The sequence below is a fragment of the Homalodisca vitripennis genome, chromosome 2 (assembly GCF_021130785.1).
Source record: "Homalodisca vitripennis isolate AUS2020 chromosome 2, UT_GWSS_2.1, whole genome shotgun sequence".
NCBI classification, from domain to species: domain Eukaryota; kingdom Metazoa; phylum Arthropoda; class Insecta; order Hemiptera; family Cicadellidae; genus Homalodisca; species Homalodisca vitripennis.
Genome location: NC_060208.1, coordinates 42,935,231 through 42,960,866, shown reverse-complemented (window position 1 = coordinate 42,960,866; position 25,636 = coordinate 42,935,231). Strand labels below are relative to the sequence as shown.

The 25,636-nt window shown below is 35.2% G+C and overlaps 1 protein-coding gene across 1 annotated transcript in view; it reads left to right on the top strand.

Moving 5' to 3' along the window:
- LOC124353850 (supervillin-like) overlaps window positions 1-20,688 on the top strand; it is a 279,170-nt gene extending 258,482 nt beyond the window's left edge. Inside the window, 16 exon segments of the mRNA XM_046803874.1 lie at window positions 2,370-2,532; window positions 3,525-3,682; window positions 4,537-4,778; window positions 5,154-5,346; window positions 5,797-5,948; window positions 7,482-7,656; window positions 8,179-8,339; window positions 10,450-10,575; window positions 11,256-11,406; window positions 11,786-12,040; window positions 12,393-12,565; window positions 13,790-13,913; window positions 14,030-14,233; window positions 15,690-15,982; window positions 17,432-17,587; window positions 19,127-20,688. Of these exon segments, the coding sequence (XP_046659830.1) occupies window positions 2,370-2,532; window positions 3,525-3,682; window positions 4,537-4,778; window positions 5,154-5,346; window positions 5,797-5,948; window positions 7,482-7,656; window positions 8,179-8,339; window positions 10,450-10,575; window positions 11,256-11,406; window positions 11,786-12,040; window positions 12,393-12,565; window positions 13,790-13,913; window positions 14,030-14,233; window positions 15,690-15,982; window positions 17,432-17,587; window positions 19,127-19,213 (2,813 nt within the window). The 3' untranslated portion in view covers window positions 19,214-20,688.
- Window positions 20,689-25,636: the final 4,948 nt, after the last annotated feature.

Sequence of the window (25,636 nt, the reverse complement as noted above, 5' to 3'; positions counted from 1 at the left end):
AAATTTTAAACGGGATTTAGGAAATCACGTGATCTACAGAAAAGGTTCAGTGACTTCGGGAGTTGGCTGAGCGTTAGCTAAGCGTCAATAGTAGATAGGGACAGAGGAATATTTATTATGTTCACAGACACAATACCCTCTAAAAAAAGGCCCAAGTGTGTCATTAACCCCCGGTAATATTAACCCCCCCCCCCGGGGATTTCCTGGTATGACCTGATAACCTCCTGTACATTCAACCCCCCTGATGTGTTAACCCCCTGGTAACATTAAACCCCCCCAGGGAATTTCCTGCCATGACCTCATGTCCGAATTTTACCAGTCACCAAATCTCTTAACCCCCCCCCCTGAGGAAGATCCTGGTATGACCAGATAACCCCCTGGAGACTTATCCCCCGGTAACGTTTACAACCCCCCCTGGGAATTTGTTCATATGACCAGACAATATCCTGACGAAATTAAACCCCCTCTTGTCTTAACCTCCTTAACATTAATCACCCACCCAGGGAATTTCTCGCCTTGACTAGATAGTCTCCTGGTGATATTAAACCCCCCTGTTCGACTTAAAATACTGCCTTGAGGTCGGTTTTTTTATTATGTTTATACTAAACAATTCAAAGATAGCTGACCCGTGCAGACTTTTCTCCCGAGCTCATTTCTGGCTAAACCATAGGTCGTAGATCAGATCTGAGGGCACAATCGAAAGACAAAATTAAATTTCCAACAAGAAAAGGTCCAGTCACTTTTTGTCGTATCTCTAACGGTTTAACCGCAAAATGCCCTCAAAGTCAAAAGTTTTTACGAATCCGGAAAAAAATCTATGAAAAAGGTCAACTTAAAAATAATGACTCATGGTTGGGTTTTTGTTATATTTACACTAAACAATTCACAATAGCCCACCAGTGCAGTCCTTTCTCCACAGCTCCGTACAGGCTAAACCAGACGTCGTAGCTAAAATCGGACACCCGAAATCAAAAGATAAAATTAAATTTCCGATAAGAAAGGTCCAGTCACTTTTTGTCGTATCTCCAACGGTTAAGCCACACAAAAGGCCTTTGAAGTCAAAACTTTAAATTAATCTGGAAAATTCTATAATATGAGTCAACTTTTAACTCCCAAATCTCTAATCTTAAGCTCGGATATAACCTTTTTTTTTTTCCGAATACCGCTTATCCCAGAATTTGCAGGCGTACATCATGGGGGCCTGGGGGCGTAGCCCCCAGCGAGCCGAAGGCGAGTATATATATATATATAAATATATACAGGGTGTACATAAAGTCCTGCACGGGTATAATATTTTCTGAACGATAACAGATAAATCAACAAGATTTGGTACATCAACACTACACCTAAAAATCTATTTTTTGAACGAACTATCAGTTTTCTGTAATATCATGGGGACGTCCCGCAAGGAGTCAGAAGGAAATCTTAAATAGGAGCATAGGTCAATATGGACATCATTTTAAAGGGCTTATCTAGCAGAGTTTAATGCCGCAAACCGCACTCAAAAAGATTGATCCAGTACAAAATGGCGGCTGTTCAAAGGTTTTACTTGGTTACATTTTATTAGTAGCCATAACCCCAGTAAAGCAAAACTGCAACCAAACGAATACTGCAGCTAATTACTACATTATGCTTGTCAGTTCTACAGAAGTGAATTATGACGTTAGTTATCCTCAAGGGTTACAAATTTGATCCTAATATATTGATAACGGGGAAAACCTGATAACAGTAACAATTAGAAATCTCTTATCTTTGGGTCGCAGTTAGGACTTTCCTATTAGCCAGTCTATTCATAGTAGGCTATTCTAGTTTTCTTGTTTTAGATTATTATGACTTTACGAATGGCAATATATGTGTTTATATTAACGTATAATTGTAGTTAGGTTATGACCACTCCATTGAACTACTGGAACTAGAAACTGGTGTAAATCAATGAAATGATAATATTCATGAGCTAAACAAGATGAAGCACAATTTCTCTAAATATATCTTTGTAAAGCATTTTGTTTTCTCTATAATGAATATGAAGCCAACAAAATATTAGGAGGGAAATAGATGGTAATGTTATTCACTTTTTCAAAACACTGACAAATATCATTAGGACAACTAAGTGATTAAGGTGACATCTTACAAAAGTTTATTGGATGCAGTATGCAATATATACTGTATATATGTATAATTGTTGAATGCAAATAGAGTTGTGATCTAGTGAATAAACACTGTGTGATAATATTTATGAGCCAGAATCTGAAAACTGCAAATGAAATAAAGATTGTTATTACAATTGTAATGAAATGGACTTAACATATAAATAATGGTCTGCGTTATCAGTAGAAATGCAACTAAATTATAGGCGAATGGTTTTGCAGGTTTGTCATCAGCAGAAGGAGACTCAGTCAGTGGGCCTCTAGTCAGTGTTCCGAAGGCCTTTGACGATGACTTCTCCAGCTTCTTTGCTTCGAGTGCAACAGATGAGCGGATAGAACTGAAAGATGAAGATTTGGAGACTGTCACCAGCTCAACGTCACAACTGTGAGTGTAGCAATCGTATTGTAATCATGCTAACTTGTCTCATGTGATTTCTGGAGATTTCTTTACGGTTTTTGTCGGTTTATTGAAAATATTCTCAATTCAACCAGTTCTTAAGAAGAAGAATATTTCCAAGAGTTGGCAACAAAATATTGGTTCCATCTAGTGATTGATTGATTAATATAATAGTAGATAGTGTTCAAACCCTGATTGATTCTTAATTTGTATTGCTATACTGAAACTAACAGTAAATTATCTAAGAGAAAATTACAAATTAATAAATACAAAATGTCTATTGTTATTGAGTGTTTATAATCCAATGAAAATTGGTTTCCTGCAGTAATATGTTTAAAAACATATTTCTATTGGTAGAATACTAACTGTTAGATATAAAAATAATTAAATCACTCAACCATATCCATTAACCGTTAAGACATTGTCACCAAACAGCTGCAAACCATTTAGATAAGGACCTAATCAGTGCTGCATCCCGAATTCATGGAAACTACTTCAACTAGAAAGATTACAACATTTGACACATTTTTGTATGTTAAAGAATATTTTTAGCAGAGCGATTGAGACTGAAAGATTTAACAATTTTTACACTTAATGTTTTGGACCACCTAAACTGGTGTTTAATAAATATGAACAGGGCACAAGAAATATTTAAAATGTAAGAAAAGTAAGCAACTACTAAAATAAATGATAATTTCCTGGTAGTTTAAAAAAATCAAAATTTGAAGAATTGCTAATAAGAAATCCTACATAAACAGAAAAAAAACACACTGAAATGAAAGAACATTTTATTTTCAACATGTCTACCTACTCTAATATTTAGAAATTAATGTTGAGAATTAAAAATTATTGTTATGTTAAGAATTATTGGTTTTTTTAATGAAAGATGTCAGTTAATGATTATAATCACTAAAGTAAATATATGGCTTACAATGTGTCATAATTTTATGAGTGGAGAATGAACTATCAATGTGTTTCAGACTTGTACAGAGGCGCAGGGTGAAGATACAGCGGCGCCATGGCGCGTCGAGTAACCCTGTGAAGGCACTGGCTGCACGAACCGACCTGCGCACTGAATATGTAGAAGTCAAGTCAGGTGTGGCGCACAGAGAGGAGAAGCGGCTGCGGGTAGAGAAATGTGTGTATATTCACTTCATTTTAGTATTGATAATTTACTTCTCTTTAAAGAGGAATGTAAATATTTTTTATTCTTGTGTTGGTGCATTTTTTGGTTATATATGTAGATGTAAAAAAAGTAAAAGTAAAGTATACTTACTTTTGTGCATATTAGAAAAAAGGCAAAGCTCTACTCAATTTATCTGTGAGTGGATAAACTTTACATGAATAATTTTCAAATGGCATGGTTATATCAAGTTAAAATTGCATTAATTAAAAAAGTATACAAACATTTAATACATTAAATTGGAATATTTTACTTGGAATTACATATGAAGGTCCATAATGATCAATATCAGTCTTAAATTAATTGAAACTAGATTTTCAGTTTTTATAACTTTTTACATAGACCTTCAAATCCCATTAGTGTTTACATCATCTCTCTAATTTTTTTGTAACTTTTAGAAAATAAATTATACAAATTTAACCACTCGTAATCATAATTTATTTAACTCGTAGAAAAAATGTCTTTTAAAATGGCTGAAATATGATAATTGTAGGAGAAAAAAGAGACAACTAAAAATAAATAAATAACTTTTCTTTAGAGATGGACAGTGAAAAGGTTTGATAAGAATGGGAACTAATATCTCCATTTAACCTCTTTTAATGTAATCTCTATGACAGAAAGGTTTGTCACAATTCCTGATCTTATGCAGTGCTTGCAGCTGTGATGGCTATGTCATATTTTACCTTTTGAAGTTGAAATAGCTGTAAAGAACAATTCCAGAAACCGAATTGTGAACCAAAATAAGCAGACTTTTCATGCTCTGGAAGTATAGAATATTACGCTAAGTGATTATAGTTTGATCTGTGTAGTGGCTAAGAACTCGAGTATGGCAGTGGAGGCGCTAGCAGGACTCGCCAGCCAGGAGGACTTTGCTGCCGTACAGCTGCGGAAGGCTGCAGAGTCCACAGCACACCTGTCACCCATGCTGCCCTACAAGGAGCTCATGTTGTTACAAATCAAGGGTCGCCGGCACGTCCAAACACGCCTGGTACAGCCACACTACTCCAGCATTAACCAGGGAGACTCCTACGTACTAGTCACTCCCTCTCAGGTGAGAGGGCGTTAACTTGTTACAACAACTGTGAATCTTAGTCGATATTGTCTACGTCTTAGTAATTAGTGGTTGTTTAGAAAAATCAGTTGGCCTTATTATTTCACAATTCTAACGGTGCATTTACACTCATTTTATATTTCGTGCTATACTTTGTTGCATGCATCTTTTTTCCTACAACAGTTTATTTTAATCAGGTGACAAGCTTGATAGATTTTTAAATTCAATAGTAAAATATAAGGTTTTTGGAGTAATTCTATCAATTATTCAAACATCACTTTACCCAATTTTATTCAAAGCTTCCCTATTTTTATTTTGTAAAAAAAGTTTTAGAAAATTTCAAGGGTATAATTCCTTTGGATCTCTGTTGTGCAGGTGTTCCACTGGGTGGGAGAGTTCAGCAATGTGATAGAGCGGTCACGTGGCGCAGAGATAGCACAGCACATCGCGCAGACACGTGACATGGGCTGTACGGCCACACAAGTGACCACATTGCAGGGCAACACACCGCACAAACAGTTCTGGCAACTGTTGGGAGCTGATGAGGACACTGCTGACAACTATACAGGTGACTAGTGAAATTTTAATTTTACAGGAAAAGTGGTTAGAAGATAAATTTTTATAAAGTGAAATAAGGGCTTAATGAAATATATTGGAGTGGTATTTACAGTCAGACTTGTGAAATATCACTCATTTTTAGCTTAGCAAGTAACTAGAGAATACTTTCAGCTTAATCATCCATTTACTTGCCAAACCAATTCTTTCATATTCACCTTAAAATAACTTGGGAATGTTGACTAGTGAATTTGGTAATAAGTGATAATAACATTTCAAATAACTGATATTTATTAAAGTTTGCTGCAGGACGTGCACATCTCACATGACAGTGTAGGACACTTGTACCATCTTACACCGTATTGTATTCAGTGGATCAGTGTATCACATTGAAGGAACCAGCAATACTGCTGACGTATGTGTGTGTGAATATGATCTAACAACTGTTGTGTTTGTAATCCAGGTGCTGCAGCGGGCCACCCTGATGAGGATGAGCTTTACGAGCTGGCTCTGACTGGCACTAACATGATCTACGAGGTGGAAGGAGAGGAGTTGGTGCCTCGTATGGATTGTTGGGGCAGCGTCCCCCGAATAGAGATACTGGACCACAACAAGGTAAACACTATATAAATGTTATATTTAGAAAACCATTTGACCCGTAGTGAGCTTCATTAATCTAATGGTACTCATCCTGGGTTTGAAACTTTTGTTTACAATCCTATAAGATTCGGTTTGAATTATTGCTGTGTGAAAGATAAAAATTAAATGTTAACTGCTAAAAATATGTATGATTCTATGGCGAATACAGGATATATATATATACATACATACCTTGCTTTTAGTTTTTTACATATTTTTGATCTAAATTGTTTGACTCTACTTTGTTCACTTAATGACATTTTTATAGAAATCAACAATAATAAATATTATGATTTGGCAGTGTTTGCATAAAGCATTATTGCAATTTCATTATGCAAGCAATGCCACGTGGTATTTTATAATACCATATTTTTAGGTTCAGCGATAATTGATAACATTGCTAAGTTCGAAAAAAGATTTAAAGTTTGTAATAACTGTTCATGTATAGAAATAACACACAGGCTTGCATCATAACAAGAGTAAATTGCCAGAAATAAAAACTATGTAGTTGTGCTGTTTACTGCTAGGTAGCAGCACTGAATAGGCTAACTCTTCCTAATCTTACCCATCATATATTTAAAGTTTATGATTGGCATAAATTATGTCTATAAATATTAACATTATAAATACAGTTTTATTCTTTGTTTATTTATGACAACTTTTGCTTGCTTCCAGATTGAAGATTTTTTTGTATGTTGTTCTTAAAGGTATCTTTTGTGTGTTAAATATTCCATTAAAATTTTGTAACTTGTGCTGCCCCATACAAGTAAACCATACAAGTAAGTCATAGCGTTCTGAAAATTATAAAAATATATTGTTCTTATGATGTCCAATGATAAGCAGGTAACAAGAATGCTAAGTGTAAAGCAAATCAATTCAATTGTTTTGCCGAATATTAAGTGTGGAAAGAAACCTCTGTTTTGAATCAACTTATGTCCAGGCTACCGACAGCCTTTAATTAATGGAGCTCGACCCTCTTTAACAGAAGACTAGACCTATCGATCCACTCTTGCACCCCAGTATCTCGATGTTTGCGTTTAGTGACGTGTTATTGCTGGACATCCATAGGGTTGCCTAGAATTAAGTGACACGTCGGTTTTTGGTTTACTCAGAGTACGTTCAACTGGAAAATATAAACCAGCCAGATTTGAATCTTTCTTCTGGGGAGTCAATAAAGTTAGTACAACATGTAATAATTTGACATCGATGTTGAAGTTTAAATCATTTTATGAACCTGATCAGTTGGGTTGTCATTGATAGCCTTTTAAAGACCATTTCTCTATACATATTTAATTAAATACTTCACAAGACATTAAGTTAATTAGAAACCATCACTCGTTTTTGACATAAGTAAAAAACAGAAGTGAATTATGTTATTAAAGTTTTTATAATCTTTAAAGTTCTAATTTTTTGTGTTTAACCTTAATAATTATTTTTATATAATTATAACAAGTTATGAGGAGCTGTACTAGGAGAGATTAGAATGTACAGGTATGTTTGTCCTATCAGGTGATAGTGCTGGATTTCGGCTCGGAGCTGTACATATGGATGGGGAAAACTGTGACGTTGGAGCGGCGCCGAACTGCGCTGAGGCTTGGGCAGGAGCTGTGGGGCCAGGGCTATGACTACAGCGAGTGTGATGTCTGTCCTCTCACGCAGGCCAAGAGTCTGGGTACTCGCACAGGTCAGCAAAAAAAACAGAAACATTTTAACAGTGCAATGAAACTTTAATTCTTCCAAGGGGATTGCTGGATTAGAATATATTAGTTGCTTCCAATGAGTGTTGGTATTTAGTAATTTATCAATTATTTTAAACTGAAACTATTTAATTTTAACTACTAAAGAAATACAGTAACATTCAGCCTTCTGCCTTCATATCATATCCAAACATTAGTTACTCTGGATTTTAGACCAGAATTTTTATATTTTTCCTTGCTGAAAACTTTTTTAAAGTCCGTAAATGGTAATTTTAAAAAAATTTTAAAAATGTTGTCTTTTATATTCATAGTAAGGCTGATGTTTGTATTAGTGAAGTTGAGACTAGGAGGGTTCTATTAAACTATGAGCTTAAATGTCAAAAACATATTTGAAAATGACAGCAATGAAATGTGGTAAAAAAAGAATATCTTTTTATTTGTGATTTAAAATAAAGTGTTTTAAACAATCCAAATGAAAATGTAGTGCATGTTTTACTGTTATATTATAGAAGAGCAGTCGGTGGAGAAGTCTGCGACCAAAAGGCCAGAGTGGGCTCTGCTGGCCAAGGTCACCCAGCACATGGAGACAGTTTTGCTCCGGGAAAAGTTCTTGGATTGGCCAGACTTCAGCCGAGTAATACAAGTCAAGACCAGAGAAAAAGATAAACAGGTACTGTCAGAACATGAGATCTTTACATCTTCTAATATAATTAATTGTCCCCTAGTACGGAGTCGGTGTCTTGTTAAGGTTTTGGATTTCAGCTTTCATACTCATTATTGGAAAATGATTTTTATGGAACTAGACTGATTTGGTTTTAATCTAAATAAAAATAATTTTAACCTTAACTGTATTGGGGTTTTTTGTTAAAAAAATTAGTATTAGGTTTTGATACAGGTTTAAGAAGTATCAAAATGATTTAAAGTTACAGTTGCAGTAGATTATCAAGCCAACAATTTAACATTTTGACTCAGTTTCAATATTTTCAAACCCCTTAATGTAGATTTGATATGTCAATTGATTGATTGTCAATCATGGACTCTGTTAGTATTGAAAGTTCTGTTATTCATACTCATTCATTACTTACATGAACTGTAATGTTGTGTTGATTTGCAGAAAAATAGCGGCCAAATTCGTCCAAGTAGTTTTATTTCCATAAAATATAAATATTTTAAAACAAGTGTACAAAGTTAACAGTACTGACTTGCACACTTGGACTAAAATACTCTTTTGAATTTATTTAAGAAAAATAGAATATGCATGCTTTTCAAATTGGTTTAACTTCAATAATAATACTGTTTAGTTGTATTTATACGAGGGCAAATCAAATATAAACGGTAATTTTCAAAATTATATTTATTGAATAATACTATACAGAAACTATACTTTCAACATTTTTCAATGTAGTCTCCTGCATTATCTACGCACTTCTGCCACCGATTTGGAAGCTTGAATATTCCCTGTTCATAAAAAGATTGAGGGCGAGTTGTTAACCAATCGCGCACGTGCTTTTCGACGTCTTCATTGTTTTCAAATCGTTTTCCTCCAAGTGATTCTTTCAGGGGCGCAAAGAAAAAATAGTCACAAGGGGACAGGTCTGGACTGTAAGGAGGGTGTTCGAGAGTTTCCCAGCCCATTTCTTCCAATTTATCCCTTGTCAACAATGCGGTGTGAGGCCTTGCGTTGTCATGGAGAAGGATGACATCTCTAATGGGCACACCTCGTCTTTTGTTCCGGTAACTGGTTTTTGCTGACTGTAGCACCTGGCAGTAGTAAGCCGCATTCACTGTTCGTTGATCGTGAAGAAAATCAATGAGTAGAACTCCCCTTGAATCAACAAAAATTGTTGCAAGAACTTTTCCGGCTGAGAGACGAGTTTTGGCTTTCACTGGGCAGCCTTCATCCTTCCTTCGCCACTCCTTACTTGCCATTTTCGATTCGGGAGTGTAATGGTGGACCCACGTCTCATCACATGTGACGATGCGCCTCAAAAAATCTTCACCTTCTTCTTGAAATCGTTGCAGAAGTCTCCCAGCAATCTCCGACCTGACCTGTTTTTGATTTCCGGTCAACAACCTCGGAACCCAGCGAGCACTAATTTTTCTGAAGCCAAGGTGGTCTGTGATTGCAGACTGAACACTCCCGTAGCTGATACCAATTTTCCGACGAGATTTCTTGAACAGTTAACCGGCGATCACCTTCAATAAGCTGTCGAATCGCACTAATGTTGTCATCTGTAAGACTTGACCTTGGGCGTCGACCATGACTTTCGTTTTCAACACGTTCTCGGCCATCCCTAAATTCTCTGGCCCACGTATACACTCGATTTTGAGACAGAGTAGTGTCCCCAAACTGTGCCTGCAAACGAGTAAAAATTTCCGAAGGCTTAACACCTTCATTTGTTAAAAATTTTATGACGATGCGTTGCGCAACAGATGGATGTACCTCTTGCTCGGTCATGGCTGTACTGAAGGCAGAACACAACGCTAGTTTGAAGCAAGCAGTTCCCCCCACTCCTATTAAGCAAAACGACAATCGCCCACAGCCGCATCACGTCCGAACGTGTTTGGTACAGTCAACAGTAAAATTACAGTTTATATTTGATTTGCCCTCGTACTTTCAATTTTTATTACTTACTAGTCCATTGTTTTAGTTTTAGTTTCACAGGGCCAATCTATTGAGGGAAGTAATTTTAAAACTTTGCTCTTCAGTAAGAGTTGTCTCAAACAATAAAATAATTTACAAAGCAGTCGTACTTGATTCTGCATGTCTTGTGTTACAGGTGGAAGGTTCTGTGGAAGTGAAGGCGTGTGACGCCCAGCCGATGGTGGACTGGAGCCCTCCAGAGCCTGACCTCCAACTGGAGGGAAGTCACCTAGGCCGAGGGACCAAGTACTATGACCCAGAGGTGAGAAATTACACATAAGTTGCAAAGAGATTTTCAAATATATTAATTTCTGGTTTTCTGTAGAATAACTTAAGTGTGAGCATAAGGTAAGACATTGCTTAACTTAATTATAAGTATATTATATATTATAAGAGTCTTCACTTTAATAATAGTTCACAGATGAGGTCTTACACTCCAATATATTAATCTTTTACTCATAATGAAATAAAACTTTTTACACCCCTTTCATGTCGTATGCATTCAGTAGTGAAATTTAATCATACTAATTGATTAAATTTGACTTCTAAGACAAGTAAAGGATTTTTTAAGGCAATGCAATAGAAATTTGTGAAGTCTTGGAAAATTTACAATGATAGATTCTAAAGCTAGAGGTAAAGACTCAACATATATCAGGACTGTAAGTATTACAACCCTAACACCTTCATATAGATTTATACTTTAGTCAGCAATCCTAAATCACAATACTGTTTTTGGATTCCTGACTTAAATATATAATTTTTGATGTTTGATGCACAGTTTCATACCTGTGGGTATGTTCAAACTTATTTAAATACTGAATCTTATTACTACACAACTCTTTAATAGTAGAAATCAATTATGGTTTGTGAGAGTTAATGAAATCCAGAGGTACATAAATCAGGAGGAGGGAACTGATAACTAACTCCTGATGTATTTTACAGACACACAGACACTTTGAGGTGAGCACACTAAGCGTGACCGTGTGGCATGTGCAAGAGTTCGACAGCACTGAACTGGATAGCGCCAGCCTGGGGCAGCTGTACAGTGGGGACAGCTACGTCATCCGCTGGTGCTACTCGGTCACTGTCACCGGTGAGTAGTACTTCAATTTCAATTCCAAATTGTGTTGTCATATCACGATTCTGAATTAAATTCTGATTAGGGTTGGCCAGTACCAAAAAAATTTAATTAAATTTAATGGTATTGGTGATACCAATACTCAATTTTTGATAATACTCAATTTTTGATGTGATGATGAATGTTGGCCCTATACTCATCATATACATTAAAACAAACTATATTTTCTTTGTCATCAACATGCTATTTTGCAACAAGTTCAATTTTTTTATAAAATCAAATTTTTTTCCCAGGTAAGTTTTTGATATATTTTAAAACATTAGAGCTGCAGACACAAGTCATTGTAGTGATTGTTGTTAGTGTTTATAAAAGAGTTGCAATGTTATTACAACAGGTCGAGAGTTGACGGGAGCACCGTCACGACACAGCACAGTCGGGCGAGATCGCTGCTGCTACTGGACCTGGCAGGGCGGGGAGGCCAGCACCAACGACAAAGGTGCGGCAGCACTACTCACTGTGCAGCTGGACCAGGAGCGGGGACCTCAGCTGAGACTGGCACAGGGGCAAGAGCCTCCCGCCTTCCGTCAACTGTTCCACGGAGGCTTGATAGTACACAGAGGGCGGCGGAGCGACAGCAACACACGGCCTGGTTAGTCACATCGTTCTAGAGCTCTTTGTGTCATATAATGTACTCATTGACGAATAGATAACTGGGTGTTTAACAGAGAGTTTGGAATGCACAAAAATCAAGTTTTAAGTAAACCATTAGATTTCACAATACTCTACTGTATTCTATTCTAATTTTTATTAAATAGAGACATAATTATTAACTTATTTTCAAATGAAACCGCAGTCTGAACCCAACCAGTTTAAATCAGTTTGAAGGAAGTCCCGTTGTATGAATAAAGGGATTTAGCTTTGATGTTATATGTTTACAAAATTATGAAAGGGGTTAAGTATTGTAATGTAATTGCCTTTTATATTGGGGAATCGTTACTCAGGGAGATGGAGACTTTACATGGCACTCGGAGAGGAGGCTGGGGAGGCAATGCTGATTGAAGTGACATGTTCGATGAGACAACTACGGAGCCGTGCGTGTTTGGTCCTGCTCGATACTGAGGATGGCCAGGCGTACCTGTGGAGAGGCGCACAAGCCTTGCCCCATACCCATGCAGTGAGTTGTTAAATGTTGCCAACCAGTTAAGATTTAGTGGATAAACTATGAAACTTTTAATTTCTAACTTTACTAAAGTTTACAATAAGGAACTGTACAGTAAGGCACTATTGTTTGTGGGTAGTGTTTGTAGTTTAAATTAAAACAAAAATATATCACATTTTGATATTCTTCAAATTATTTTTTTGTTGAAACAAAATATTTTTAGCTAACTTGTCATGAACATCTAAACACTATTTTCGAACTAAAAAGTTAAAATTTTTGTGCTTTTTAAAATTTATTACGGATAAAAGTTTTAAAATGTTGATTAATTTCTAATAAAAAAGTACTACATCATATATCATAATTTAATCCATTCAAGGTAGAAGTACGCCATACCACATGTTGTGTACCAAGCTTCATTAAGGTTGCATACCATGTTTCAAGCCTATAGCTTATTTCATTCTTGAGGTTGTAGAAGTACGCCATACCACATGTTGTGTACCAAGCTTCATTAAGGTTGCATACCATGTTTCAAGCCTATAGCTTATTTCATTCTTGAGGTTGTAGAAGTACGCCATACCACATGTTGTGTACCAAGCTTCATTAAGGTTGCATACCATGTTTCAAGCCTATAGCTTATTTCATTCTTGAGGTTGTAGAAGTACGCCATACCACATGTTGTGTACCAAGCTTCATTAAGGTTGCATACCATGTTTCAAGCCTATAGCTTATTTCATTCTTGAGGTTGTAGAAGTACGCCATACCACATGTTGTGTACCAAGCTTCATTAAGGTTGCATACCATGTTTCAAGCCTATAGCTTATTTCATTCTTGAGGTTATTTTACTTTCCACTGTATTATGTTTTTCTTTTATTCTATGAATAAACATGTTACATGTTTAAATCCCATATATTTGTATTGCATTTTGTTTGTTTTTGATGTTTGAAAAATCTACAAAAACTGCACATAATAAACCTGATATATGGTTAGAAGATCCTCAGCTTGTAAAGAAGCAAAACTACTTCTCTGTGTAGTGTATTAATATTATAGTAAATGTAGAAAAATGACCTTAAAATTTAGTTGTCCTTAGTTAAAAAAAATATATATTTAGCAAATCCAGAAAAGTTGAGAAAGTTATCTATAAAACGTGTTATAAATTACCACTTTAAATAGGTTTGTGAATTAGCCGTAATATACAATAATAATCAGCTCTATGATTAACAAGGCTTGTAATGTTACCAGGTAGCATTTTCTGCAGTAGAGAAGCTCAAGGAACGACTGCCTGCCGAAGCTGGACTTGAGGATTTTGAAGAGATTGATATTGAAGAGATTTCAGAGGGAGAGGAACCCAAAGTGTTTTTTGAAGGTATGATTTTTTTTAAATTTCTGTGTAGTCAGCTGTTTATAGTATTGATAACAATAATTAACAGTTGTATTCAAGTACCTATTTAAAAAGAAAGATAATGAGATGTGTGTTTGCAGCGCTCGGTGGTCACAACAGACAGTTGTACGTTTCACTGTCCAAGAGCGAGGTACCGGCGACTCACACACCACGGTTGTTTCGACTCACCAGCGTCAGTGGTGTGTTCCAGGCGACACCTGTGACACCGGTGTGTCACCACTTCCCCTCCCTCGTGTCGCCCTTCCCCTACACTCAGCAGGACCTCTACTCTGCCCGCCAGCCAGGTCAGTCTGTTAGCAATTAGATGTATGGTACTTACAATAATTGCACTCATAATTTAACCTTTAAATATCAAAGAATTGCAAGTCTTGCTTTACTTCATCATTATATTTTGTCATTGATATTAATTTTTATAAATGTGCATCTTATATTTCCATTATAACATGACAATGGGATATAAGAAACTTATTAATTCACATTCTCATCATATTTTTAGTCAACTATTACAATACACTTTTAATTTATCATATAGAATTACTAAAACAATACTATTATTGGCTGAGCTTTAGCAAAGCCTATCACTCGCGAGACTAGAATAATTTCATTTCTGCCTCTCTGCTTGTCTGTCACTCTACATGATATCTTATAAACTAACTAACTAGACTTGAAATTTTTCATTGTTTGATTTCTATATATGAGGGACACAGAGTTCGATGATGGTGCATGTCACTCCATGGGATTTGGCTGAGCATTAGAGAATATTTTTACATTGGTCTTATGGCAATGAGAAAATAGCAGAATAAATAAGTAACAATTGTAGGATAACAATCCTTTCACATACAACATAATTTTTAGTGGCTTTATTTGTAGACTCTTATTATTTAAACACTGATATTAAACCTAATTTAATGAACATAAATCTGATTGTATCATATGACAAGATATGTTGAGAAATATTTCATATTTAGACTTTAATTTCGCATGAAACAATTTCTACAAGGATGACTTGTATAATGCATTATTTTTGAGTCTATTTTCTTTTTTTGTATGATCACAGCAGGACATCTCGAGAACGAAATGAGGTATAGGTTTGAAATTTGGCATGGAACCTCAGTGAAGCCTGTTACTAGACATGGTGTGGCTTACTTCTATCTTGTTATTCTTATTATAAAATTTCAACCACTAGTGCATTACAGAATATAGATTTATTGGTAGCTGCCCATAAGTCACATGTGAGTCAATCAAGAAGTAAATGGAAAACAGACGTGCGTTTGTCTTTAAACACTTCCCTTCACACTCTGAGCCCCAGGTGTCAATGTTATACTACAGTAAGTGCAATCATCATCCTGAATCTTCACGTGGGGTTGAGTGTATTAACACTATGTACTGTAGCTAGCCTAGTATTGCTATATAACAGTTTGTGTAATACCCTAAAAAGGAAAGTAATAGGCCACCCTTGAAAACAGAAATTAGAAATAGAATTCCATTGTAAATAATAAAATTCATTTCTTGTAGTTTATATTTTCAGAAACTCTTGAAAGACACAGTGTTTGTAAGATCCAGTGTTTATTCAGTATCAGGTAAAAGAACAACTTGCAGTTAAGTGGATTTATGGTTTCAGATTCGGACTCTCATAAATGAGCTAAAACGAAATATATCATACTTACAAATTACTATGATTGTTTAAAAACAATTTGAATCCTCTTGGTTGTGTTAAGAAATGCCAAAAATTTGTTGCAGCCCTGTTCCTGCTGGATGCTGGCGACACGTTGTGGCTGTGGCAGGGCTGGTGGGCAGACGAGCGTGAACGCAGCGAGGATGAGGAGGTGGTGAGTGGGACCGGAGTGGGAGAGGTGCGGTGGCAGGCGGAGCGGCGGGCAGCCATGCGCACCACACTGGAATACTGTAGTCTTCACCAAAACAAGACGCCTCCTTCTGCACACCTGGTGTGGGCCGGCCTGGAACCACTGCACTTCACCAACCTCTTCCCCACGTGGACTGACCGTGATGACATCGCCGAGATCAACATCAGGGTGAGTTGCGGAAACTTATGTGTGCTAGTTAGAAATCCTTCCGGAAAAGTATTATCTTAATTCCTCTCTTTTATTCTGATTGATTTGTAAAATTGAAGTAATTAAAACAATAAAAGAAAAGAACAAGAATAACGACATAAATAAGGTCAAATAGAGTAAAACATTTTAATATTTTGTAATTTTCAAATTGATGGTCATTAAAATATTAAAAGTATATTATATAAATAATACAAGTAAATTCAAGAACTACGAGGATTTTATATAATTGTATAAGTGTAAAATAATAATAAAGCACCTTTATTGAACTAAAAATTATGGGTACAGTAAACATCTGGGTTTCCAGCCCCTTGATATAGGGAGAAAAAAGATTTGGATTTTCGTACTCAGACCTAGTGCGATTTTTTCATTATATACATTAAGGTAGAGTGAATAAGTGCTATGTAACTTGCTATTTAACTTGTTATTTAACTCGCTGAATGTGATGTAGCGAGTAAGAGTAAACCAATTTTATTTATCTGGCTAGGAGTGGTTGCTAATCTTTGGTTGCTCTAGATCATTTAGAACAAACAATTGTGCTACAGCCCGTTGTATGGCTGGTAAAATGAGAATTTCACACGAGTTAGGCTGGTAGATCATATTGTTTACACTTGCTCGCTATATAAATTTGTTGTTACAATACTATAAGCAAATGTTTTTTTTGTTACTGTTGTGAATCTTGAAATGCGTGTATTGATTTTCTGTTGGTGATTTTTATTAGTATTTTTGAGTTAATTTTACTACTACGTAAAGAAAGTATTCAATATCTACTTCTAAATAGAGAATGGTCATCTATGTTTGGTGTAGTATGTATTAACAGATATCCTTAGATCTCAGAGTAATCAATATATTACGTCTTACAATTGCTATCCTTATGCTTTATTAAATTTGAGCAACCCTGGATAGGTTGAGGGGCTCTTTTAAGAAGTTTGTAAATGAAATAAGTCCATAAAATATGCAAAAATAACAAAAGTATGTATTTAAAAATTATTTTCGTTTGTATTAGAAACATATGTAAAATTTGGTGTAACAATTTATTTACATTTGGTGACACCTGTGCTGGTAAAAATATACAATTTTAGTTAGTAGTTTGTTATTTATGTTATTCCTAACCACAACCTATAAGAAAAACTTCTGTAGTAATCTAAATAATTTTATAACTATATTTTATTTTAAGGTTTATATTTTCATTAGAAATAAATAAAAGTTCAAGGGAATACCAGTGTCTTGGAAATTCAAGTGGAAAGATTTACAAATATAATTTTGTTATTAAAAAAAAAAAAACTAAAATGATGTAAGCTTTTGTAGTTTTTGATTTTTGTTAAATTGTAAAGAAGAAGTTAAATATGTAAGTGTCAAATCTACAAGTACGATAAGTTTGCAACTGTAGAATGACGTGATATGTTCCTGCAGGATGGCCACAAGCCCGGAGAAGTGCTGCCTGTACAGGCAGAGTTAGAGCGGCTGACTGTGAGTGTATACCCCCCTGCCCAGCTGCTACAGAGGCCTCTCCCTGAGGGTGTGGACCCCACCAGGCTGGAGGAGTACCTGGCTCCCAACCACTTCAAAGTGAGTACATCAGGCATAAGTGACAGCTCAGTGAATATCAAGCATGTTCGTTTGGCGTACAACAGGGTGAACAGAGAGAACTAATTATCTTCTTAATAGGTTAAAAATTGTTATTATTACTAAATCTTGGCCTTCATTTTTAAGTTATGTCTTAAGAAGTGATATCTGTTTCATTACAAAATGATTAATTACTAATAAACATTGACTAAATAATGCTCTCTAACATCTTGATTAACTATACATCACACTATTTAGATCTGTCTTTATTAGTGCTGAATCTGTTTGTTAAATTTAAAACAGTATTATTTAGTGATCTAATTGTTGAAAACTTTATGTCAGAGTTAGAAATTCTCATATGACTGTGACATCTTCAAAATGTTCGGGAGCAGAGTTGTGACCGAACTTCCAAACATAAACAATGGAGTTTTTGTATTGACATTGGCAGTAAACTTGTAATATGTGCATAACATACCTATTTACTGATAAAACTCATGATTCTGATCCTAATTACAAACATGAAGGTTGATGATGAGTTTGAATCCAATACCTTTGTTTTGTAATGTAAATGTAACATTTGTAAAAAAGTTAATTTGTGAATAAATAGAATTAATTGAAAATCAGTGTTTATTGATTGTTGGTTCGAAGAGATATTAACACGTTCACGACGATGTGTATCCAATCGGGTACATGCGATATTTCAAAACTGCCGTTGTGTACCCTATCAGCTACATACCAAGCATGTTGTCGCCTGATGGAGTACACGTTGCTATGTGTCTTCTAATTCCCTTTATCATACATTTTATGTTTGTTTCACCCCATACACTGTCTGATTTATGTATGGTGATGTTGGAGTCCACCAAATGTTTAGTGATGGTACTTATTTTATGTGTAAAATCCAAAGTAGATTTACTTTTTTCAAGGTATTGATGATAGTTAAATATTTTATGTTATTATTTACTTATCATGTCATTATAAAATCATCAGTGTAATATATAAAAATTCAATTTACGTTATTGTAGTTATTTTCTTGTAATCTTTGAACTTTTACTTAATATGACTAATTTTGCAATGCCATAGACACCTATATCGACACCTATATCACTGACCATGCCTATATCACCTGGCATATCGCCAGTAACAATTTCTTTGTATTTAAACGTACAAAGCAATGAAAAAATCTATTTTTAGGTAGGCTGTTAATTGTACAAAAATTAGTTATTTGTCTTTACTAAGCTGAATTTCAATTGGCAGGTATCCATTGAATATAATTTTATTTATTGGAGATAAAAGTGAATGTAGTATGTTTGTTTGAGAGTTAGCACTTAAATTGTCTAGTGATTTTTATGACTATGATTGATTTTTGTAACTTATTTGGACATTGACATACTACTATAAATTATTAAGTTATTAAAAAAGCTGTGTTCTAATTGAAATTATGGTCTTATTTTGTTTCAAACGTAATTAATTTAAAAAAATAGATTTTAATTAACAGTCCCAAGTGTCATGATACTCACTAATACGTTACATTTCTATTTCCAGGAAGTGTTGGGGTTAAGCCAGGAAGAATTCTCCGAACTTCCCGCTTGGAAGCAAAACAAGCTAAAGCAAGAGAAAGGTCTGTTTTGACGTTCATCCGGCTAGAGCTCAAGTTACCAACACGACAGCATTTATTGTACCACTCCGACTGACTTAGTCTTTCTTACCAATCGTGCCAATCTACAACCGGTTACCTACCCGAGTGTTTGTAAAAAGTAGATGGAGTTGTCTATATTTGTATTTGTACATCCAGTGTTTTTACTTTTGATATATCGATATCGCCTGTGGTGCATTTAGGGCTAGTGAGATTTCCGTTCCGCTTCCTTGCTTTCGTAATGATCCAACAAGAGCTTACCTCGACTTAGGGCGAGTCGTCAAGTGTTCCTAAACATTCAATTTCCAGTATTTAAAGCTTTTTTTGAGCAGTGCCTTCAAAATTTTGTTCGATGTGATCGTCTTTTATTATTAACTTTGCCTTAAAACAATCTGTGTACTTTTGGTACAAGCATTTCCACTTCCAAACTGATTTTAGAAGTCATGTAACTCTAGAAAGGATCACTTGAATTTATATAATGTATTTCTCCAGTCGAACAAAACAAATATATTACTCTATTTTATGTTGAAAAATTTATCATTAGTTGTGGCTATCTCTTGTATTTTACATAACCTAGAGATAGCTAAAGTATTAGTAAAACAAAGTAAAATAAAAATATTCCTAAGATATAATATCTATTTATTACATTTTGGTACTTAAAATTGTAATTTATGTAGGTAAGAAAGAGCATAAGACTCATAAAAAGTCATGTGAATGCACGAATAAAATATTAGGCTAAATTATTCTACTATAGAATTGAACTGTTCTAGGGTTACAACTATAGGCAATAATGTTTATTTAATTGTTAATTTTGTTATTGTTATTAATAATGTAATAAAGTAATATATAAAGTATTTAATTGTATTGTTAATGTTTTTTTGTTGACATTATTCTGATCTCTTTGTATCTATTTGTCTTATGTAGATTTTATGCTTGTGGCATTTTTCTTTGACATTATTTTGTTTTAAAAATGTTCTTTTGTATTCATAAAATTCCATTCTGTGCAATATTAATGAAGTGTTGAAGTCAAAGTTGTACGAAAGAAGACTGAAACTTTTTTTACTAATAATAGTTTTTTACTAATAATCTTTGTACTTACGTTTGATCTGAATGGAATGTTAAATAAAATTAAATATGTAAATTTTGGTAATGAATAGGCTTTGAAATGCGAGGACTGGTTCAGTGAGTGGGTACATCAGAGAGTGAATGACAAAGAAAGATGCCAAAACTAGCAAGGTAGCCTAAATCTGCCGATCTGGTGCCTAAAAGTGGTTTAGCACTGCCTTCGGTCTTCTCTACTCTTATCTACCTTTCACTTTAAACATTGTCTTTTCAAGCTTTTGTACTAAATTGTAAAGTTCGATTAATTTGTACATTAAACTATTGTAAATGATTGTGTAAGTGTTGACTGTTCAATTTTGTAACTTATATCAGTGTATTTTTATCAAGAAGAGGTGTGCTTACACATTCAGTGTTGTTTTCATTACATCCCCGACATATCCCTCAATATTTATTAAAGTTATCCATTCCAATAGTGGGTTATTTTCTAAATATGACATTTGAAATATAATCTGGGAGTGCTGATGGATGAGCAGTCTGATGTCGGACTTTGGACCTGAGTTAGATATAGCGTAGGTTCAAATCCTGTCTGTGACTGTTGCACTTATCAGTACCATGACCTCACCTGGTACTGTATTGACTCTCCTTATTCTGTTTGATAAGATCCTTGCACAAACCAGTGAGCAATGAGGATAGGCAGAATAAATCTTAAAAGGGAGTTTAAGGAAATTGGCCTCTCCTTAAAAAAAGATAAAAATGATTAGCTATTTTTAATTGAAGGAAGATTTCTTAAGAAGCATTTGAATAAATGTTTTAATTGGTTAAAATATAGAAATTTTTATTTTATACGTACATATTTCTTGCTTGCCACTCCCTATTTTGAAATAATAAAATCAGTCAAAAAGTTGCCTAACAAAGGCTAAAGTGTGTATTTTTACACATATAGCTTAAACATAAATAATGAATACATATTGTACCTTACAAATATACAAAATTTGAATTTTTAATTAGCCATACATTTATATATGAATGAAATTAACGGTTAAAAAAATTATCTTGATTGGTACAATTTGTTAGTATATTTTACTTTATGAATTGCCTTCCTACCTTGAATTTTTTGTTACTTTAACACCCTCATCACAATTTGGTAAAAATATATTAAAAAATAAGACTGAGAAAAAAGGACTAATTAATCTAATAAACATTATTTTAATATTTTTACATTATTGTTATTACAATTATTTTGGTCTCAAATGAATACAATCATGAAAAACATTTGGATGTATTAGAAGATTTGTCTAATACTAATGCAGTGGTGGGAAGACACTGAAATATTGTGTGTAGCATTTTACATGGGCTCCGATGTGGATTGATCATTTGATACACTAGACGTTTATAATCTAATATACGGATAAAGCAGTTGAGGCTGTTAAACTAATTATGAAAGAAAAAAGATTGATGTGAACAATATTCATGTATATTGTTTTTAAATAATGTTTGTGGTGAATTGTGTGTACTGAAAATATCCTTCTCCATATAATTTTGTATTTGCTGTTCAAAATGTTCATATCTCCTTTGGGGAGGATGTTTTGACGGATTTCTAAATTAGTCTCCTCTCTCCCAAACTGGACTAACTAACAAATTTTAATTGAGTTATATCTCAAACTAAAGGTGTTAATAAGACAAAACCATTAACACCAAGAAGTGCAATCTCTGGATGCTGTGTTGGTTGGAATCATCCTAGAGACTTCAAATTTTCACAATTCTTTTTTATCAAGACTTTTTCAACGAGATCTGCAATGGGGCTACTGTTAAAAATCTTAAACTTACCTCTACAAATTCCCATATTTTGGGAAGGGGTAAAAGTTTTCAATAGTCCTCTAAAAATGCATTATAGATCTCTCGGTCTGTTTAGGCTTTATAAAAAGGGATACTGTATTTGGAATAATAATAAATAATAAAGATGTACATAGTCCTTCTGGCTTAGTTGAAAGAACTAGGTAGATTTTATGGCATCAGAAATATTAATAATTTATTTCTTATGGCATTGACATAATCAATATCTTGAAAACAGTTAAGAGGTTCAAAAAATTCTCGTTGACAAAAATAGTTAATTATGTATATGTAACTTTTTGTATAATATAGAATTACACCGTAAATTTAAGTACTCATTAACAAATATACTAATAAGTCCAGCTAAGGAGACATTTTATTAGGGAAATTTTTAATTTCTAAGATAATTCCTAATAACAAAGCAGCTCACTGTATAATCTGAAGTGAAAATAAACATGAGCCTAGGAGACAACTTTAAAAGTGTTGAAATTAACAGTTTTTGATACCGTTTTAAGAATAAAGAAGGGGGATTAATTAAATGGGTAAAAATAAATAATCTAGAACTTCAGTACTGTAGAAAATTGAGGTAAAATCTAAAAACCCAATAGGTTTTCTGATGAAACTGACTTTATTTTAAAAATTGTGTTTTATTGTACACAAAAGTTAACCTTTAGTTTGGTTTAGTATCAATCAATCACCTTTCTTTCCTCGTTAAACCTAATGGTTCTTTCAGTTATATAATATCTTTATTTGCAATTTTAAGATGGTATAGTGAAAAGAATTATTAATGGTCATGAGAATGTCTGTGGAAGGTGTGTAGAGTGAAAAGTATGGGTCCCAACACCAAGCCTGAGGTATATTTCAAACATGAAAATTGTGGTTACCACACAACAGTGGCGGAAGAATGGTATTTTTTGATAAATTAAAATCTAAGCCATTAATTTGATAGCCTTCTTATATCATAATAACCTTGTTTGTTTAAGAAGAGATGATGATGAACACAATAAAATGATTTGCCAAGATCACACAGCACCTGTGCTATGTGATTCTCCACTTGATTTATTGTAAAAAAAAAACACAATGAAAGTAAAAACTGCAAGTTAAAAGTGACAGACAAGGTGTTACAATAATTAAAAATCCAAAAACATTGATATGTTGATTTTAAAAAACAATTGGATGGTACTTGGAACATTTCAGTTTTCGTTATTTCTTTCAAATTTTGGTTTGATTTGCAAATTTTTTAGGAATTCTTCAAACTCCAGATTTAAAAGCTATGTTATGATTTTGAAATGAGGAGAGCTGAAGCATTGACCACACAAGTTGGAACATGATCCCAATCGAACGATTTTGTAATTTGTGGCGATATTTCTATGTGTGTCAAAATATTCCATATTTTAAGCACAACTCTTGTACCTAGGAACTCTGGGAGCTGAATGAGAGGAATAAACCTTCAAGAATTAAAGGCCTACCAAATGTCTAAAGCTCTGAAGCTTCCGTTAGACTAGACCAAGGCTAAGAGCTAGGACTAAATAGGCCAGGAGCACTATGCATCTGAGTTTTGGAACTTTTATAGATAGGGATTATTTTTAACAATTTATGAATTTCTAAAGGCTGGTAGCTACCAAATGCTGAGGCCTTCCAGTTTGCCTGAGAACTACAAATAGTCCAAAACTATCCCAGGCTGGGAATTCTTTTAGGTTGGGAGCTTCTAGAAGATGGGGGCTCCAAGCTCCGAGAGAACCTAAATGCTGGAATCCTCCAAAGATCAGTAGTTTCAAGACACCAAAAGTGTTTAGTGGTGACAAACTTAAAGTTGCTGGTGGATTTCAGGGTCTGAAAGAGTCTACCAACTAAAATCTTCTAGATGTCATGTGCTCTTAAAGATCAGGAACTTCCATGGTTAGAAAGTCTCTAAGACAATAAGACATGTTATTTACCCTTTAGCGTGTTAGACATAATATTGCAATAGATATTGTCATTTTATTTAAACGGTCCTCTCAAAGTTTTTTATCCTCAGATCAGTAGCGTAGCCAGAAATTTCGTTCGGGGGGGGGGGGGGGGGGTCCGAAACTGGAAGATCCGTGGGACGTTTTGTGTGTTATTTGCCAATGAGTTCACTGGTAAAAGGTAAATAACCAAAAATATGGAGCTTTAGTAACTACGCCTTATAGAAAAGTGGAAAGATGTAATAGGCAAATACAACTCTCACAGCAACTCTAGTACCACAAATATTTCTTGTATAGCTACAGAAACTTTACGAAGTTCGATTCTGGCCGAGTATAAGGCTCCAAAGTGACGTTGGACTTCACTGGATAAGAAAGAAAAAGAACAAAACAGAGCTTCACTCAAGCATATATTTGACAACAACTATATTCTGTGGATTAAAATGAAATACCCCTTCGGGGACCATTTGGGCCCACTGACGGCCGAAACCCTTTAGAAAAGGAGGGCAATTTTCGAGCGTTGCTCGGGTACAGATCAAACTAACGGTCGGAAAATGTACCGGAAAAGCTCTACTGATTAGAAGTTTCGGCTACTTTGGATTTCACTTTGATTGAGTATTTATGAATGAGTTATAATGACGATTTTTTGTATCATTACACTGTAGACGATATATAATTATCGGAAAAAAATCCAAAAAATCACTTTCGGTCGGAAATAAAATACACCTGAAAAACTCATATTCATTATTATATTTTTTTTACGATAATTATATACACGTCCACAGTTTAATGACAACTAAAATAAACGTCGTGACTTAATTCTAAGCAGCCATTTTTACGTCCCCAAGACGAATTTGAACGAAGTGGTCGCTAATTTAAACTGTCCAAAGTCCAAGTCGGGTCGCTAGGATGGCTCTTGTGCGCTCCACCTGGTCTGTGGGCAGTATCTGAGCAGTTGAGCTCAATGACTTGCCTGTCAACTGTACAATTTTGCTCCTGAAGCAGTCTAGCAGTTGGTCGATGGTGCCACTGAGGCCACAGCTTCATTGAAGAGCCGGTGAAGGCGGTCAGCTGCGCATCTAATTTCAAGACGGCTTTGTAGGCTGTGCTAGGCGTGGGCGGTTTGGTTCTGCTGCTGCAGCAGCTGCTGGCGCCTCCGTTTGTTGCGGCAGAGTGGCTGGTGTATGTGGCCACTCTAGTTTCTGCCTGGGAGTCGCCCTGGCCTCTGTGTGACCGGAAGGTCAGCCACAGATGCCGGCGGGCGAGGAAGTCGTTGGCTGGGTTCTGGGGCTTCCTCCGGCGCTTCTTCTTCTTCTGCGGCATGTCGTCCTCAGCTTCACTCTCCGATACGGAGTCAGCTGGTGACTCATCTCGCGCTGGTCGCTTGGGCGGCTGGGCCGTGATCGCCTCGCCGCTGGTTTGGTAGGCCGGGACTTGCGGCCTAATTGGACAGCTGCCGCTCTGGCCTCCTTGTAGGCTGGACACCCACGATAGTTGGCGTTTGGTGATCGCCGCCACAATTGCAGCAGTGACCCTTCTCCGTGGAGACTTTGGGGCAGTTCATCTTCAGATGATTTTCCCCCC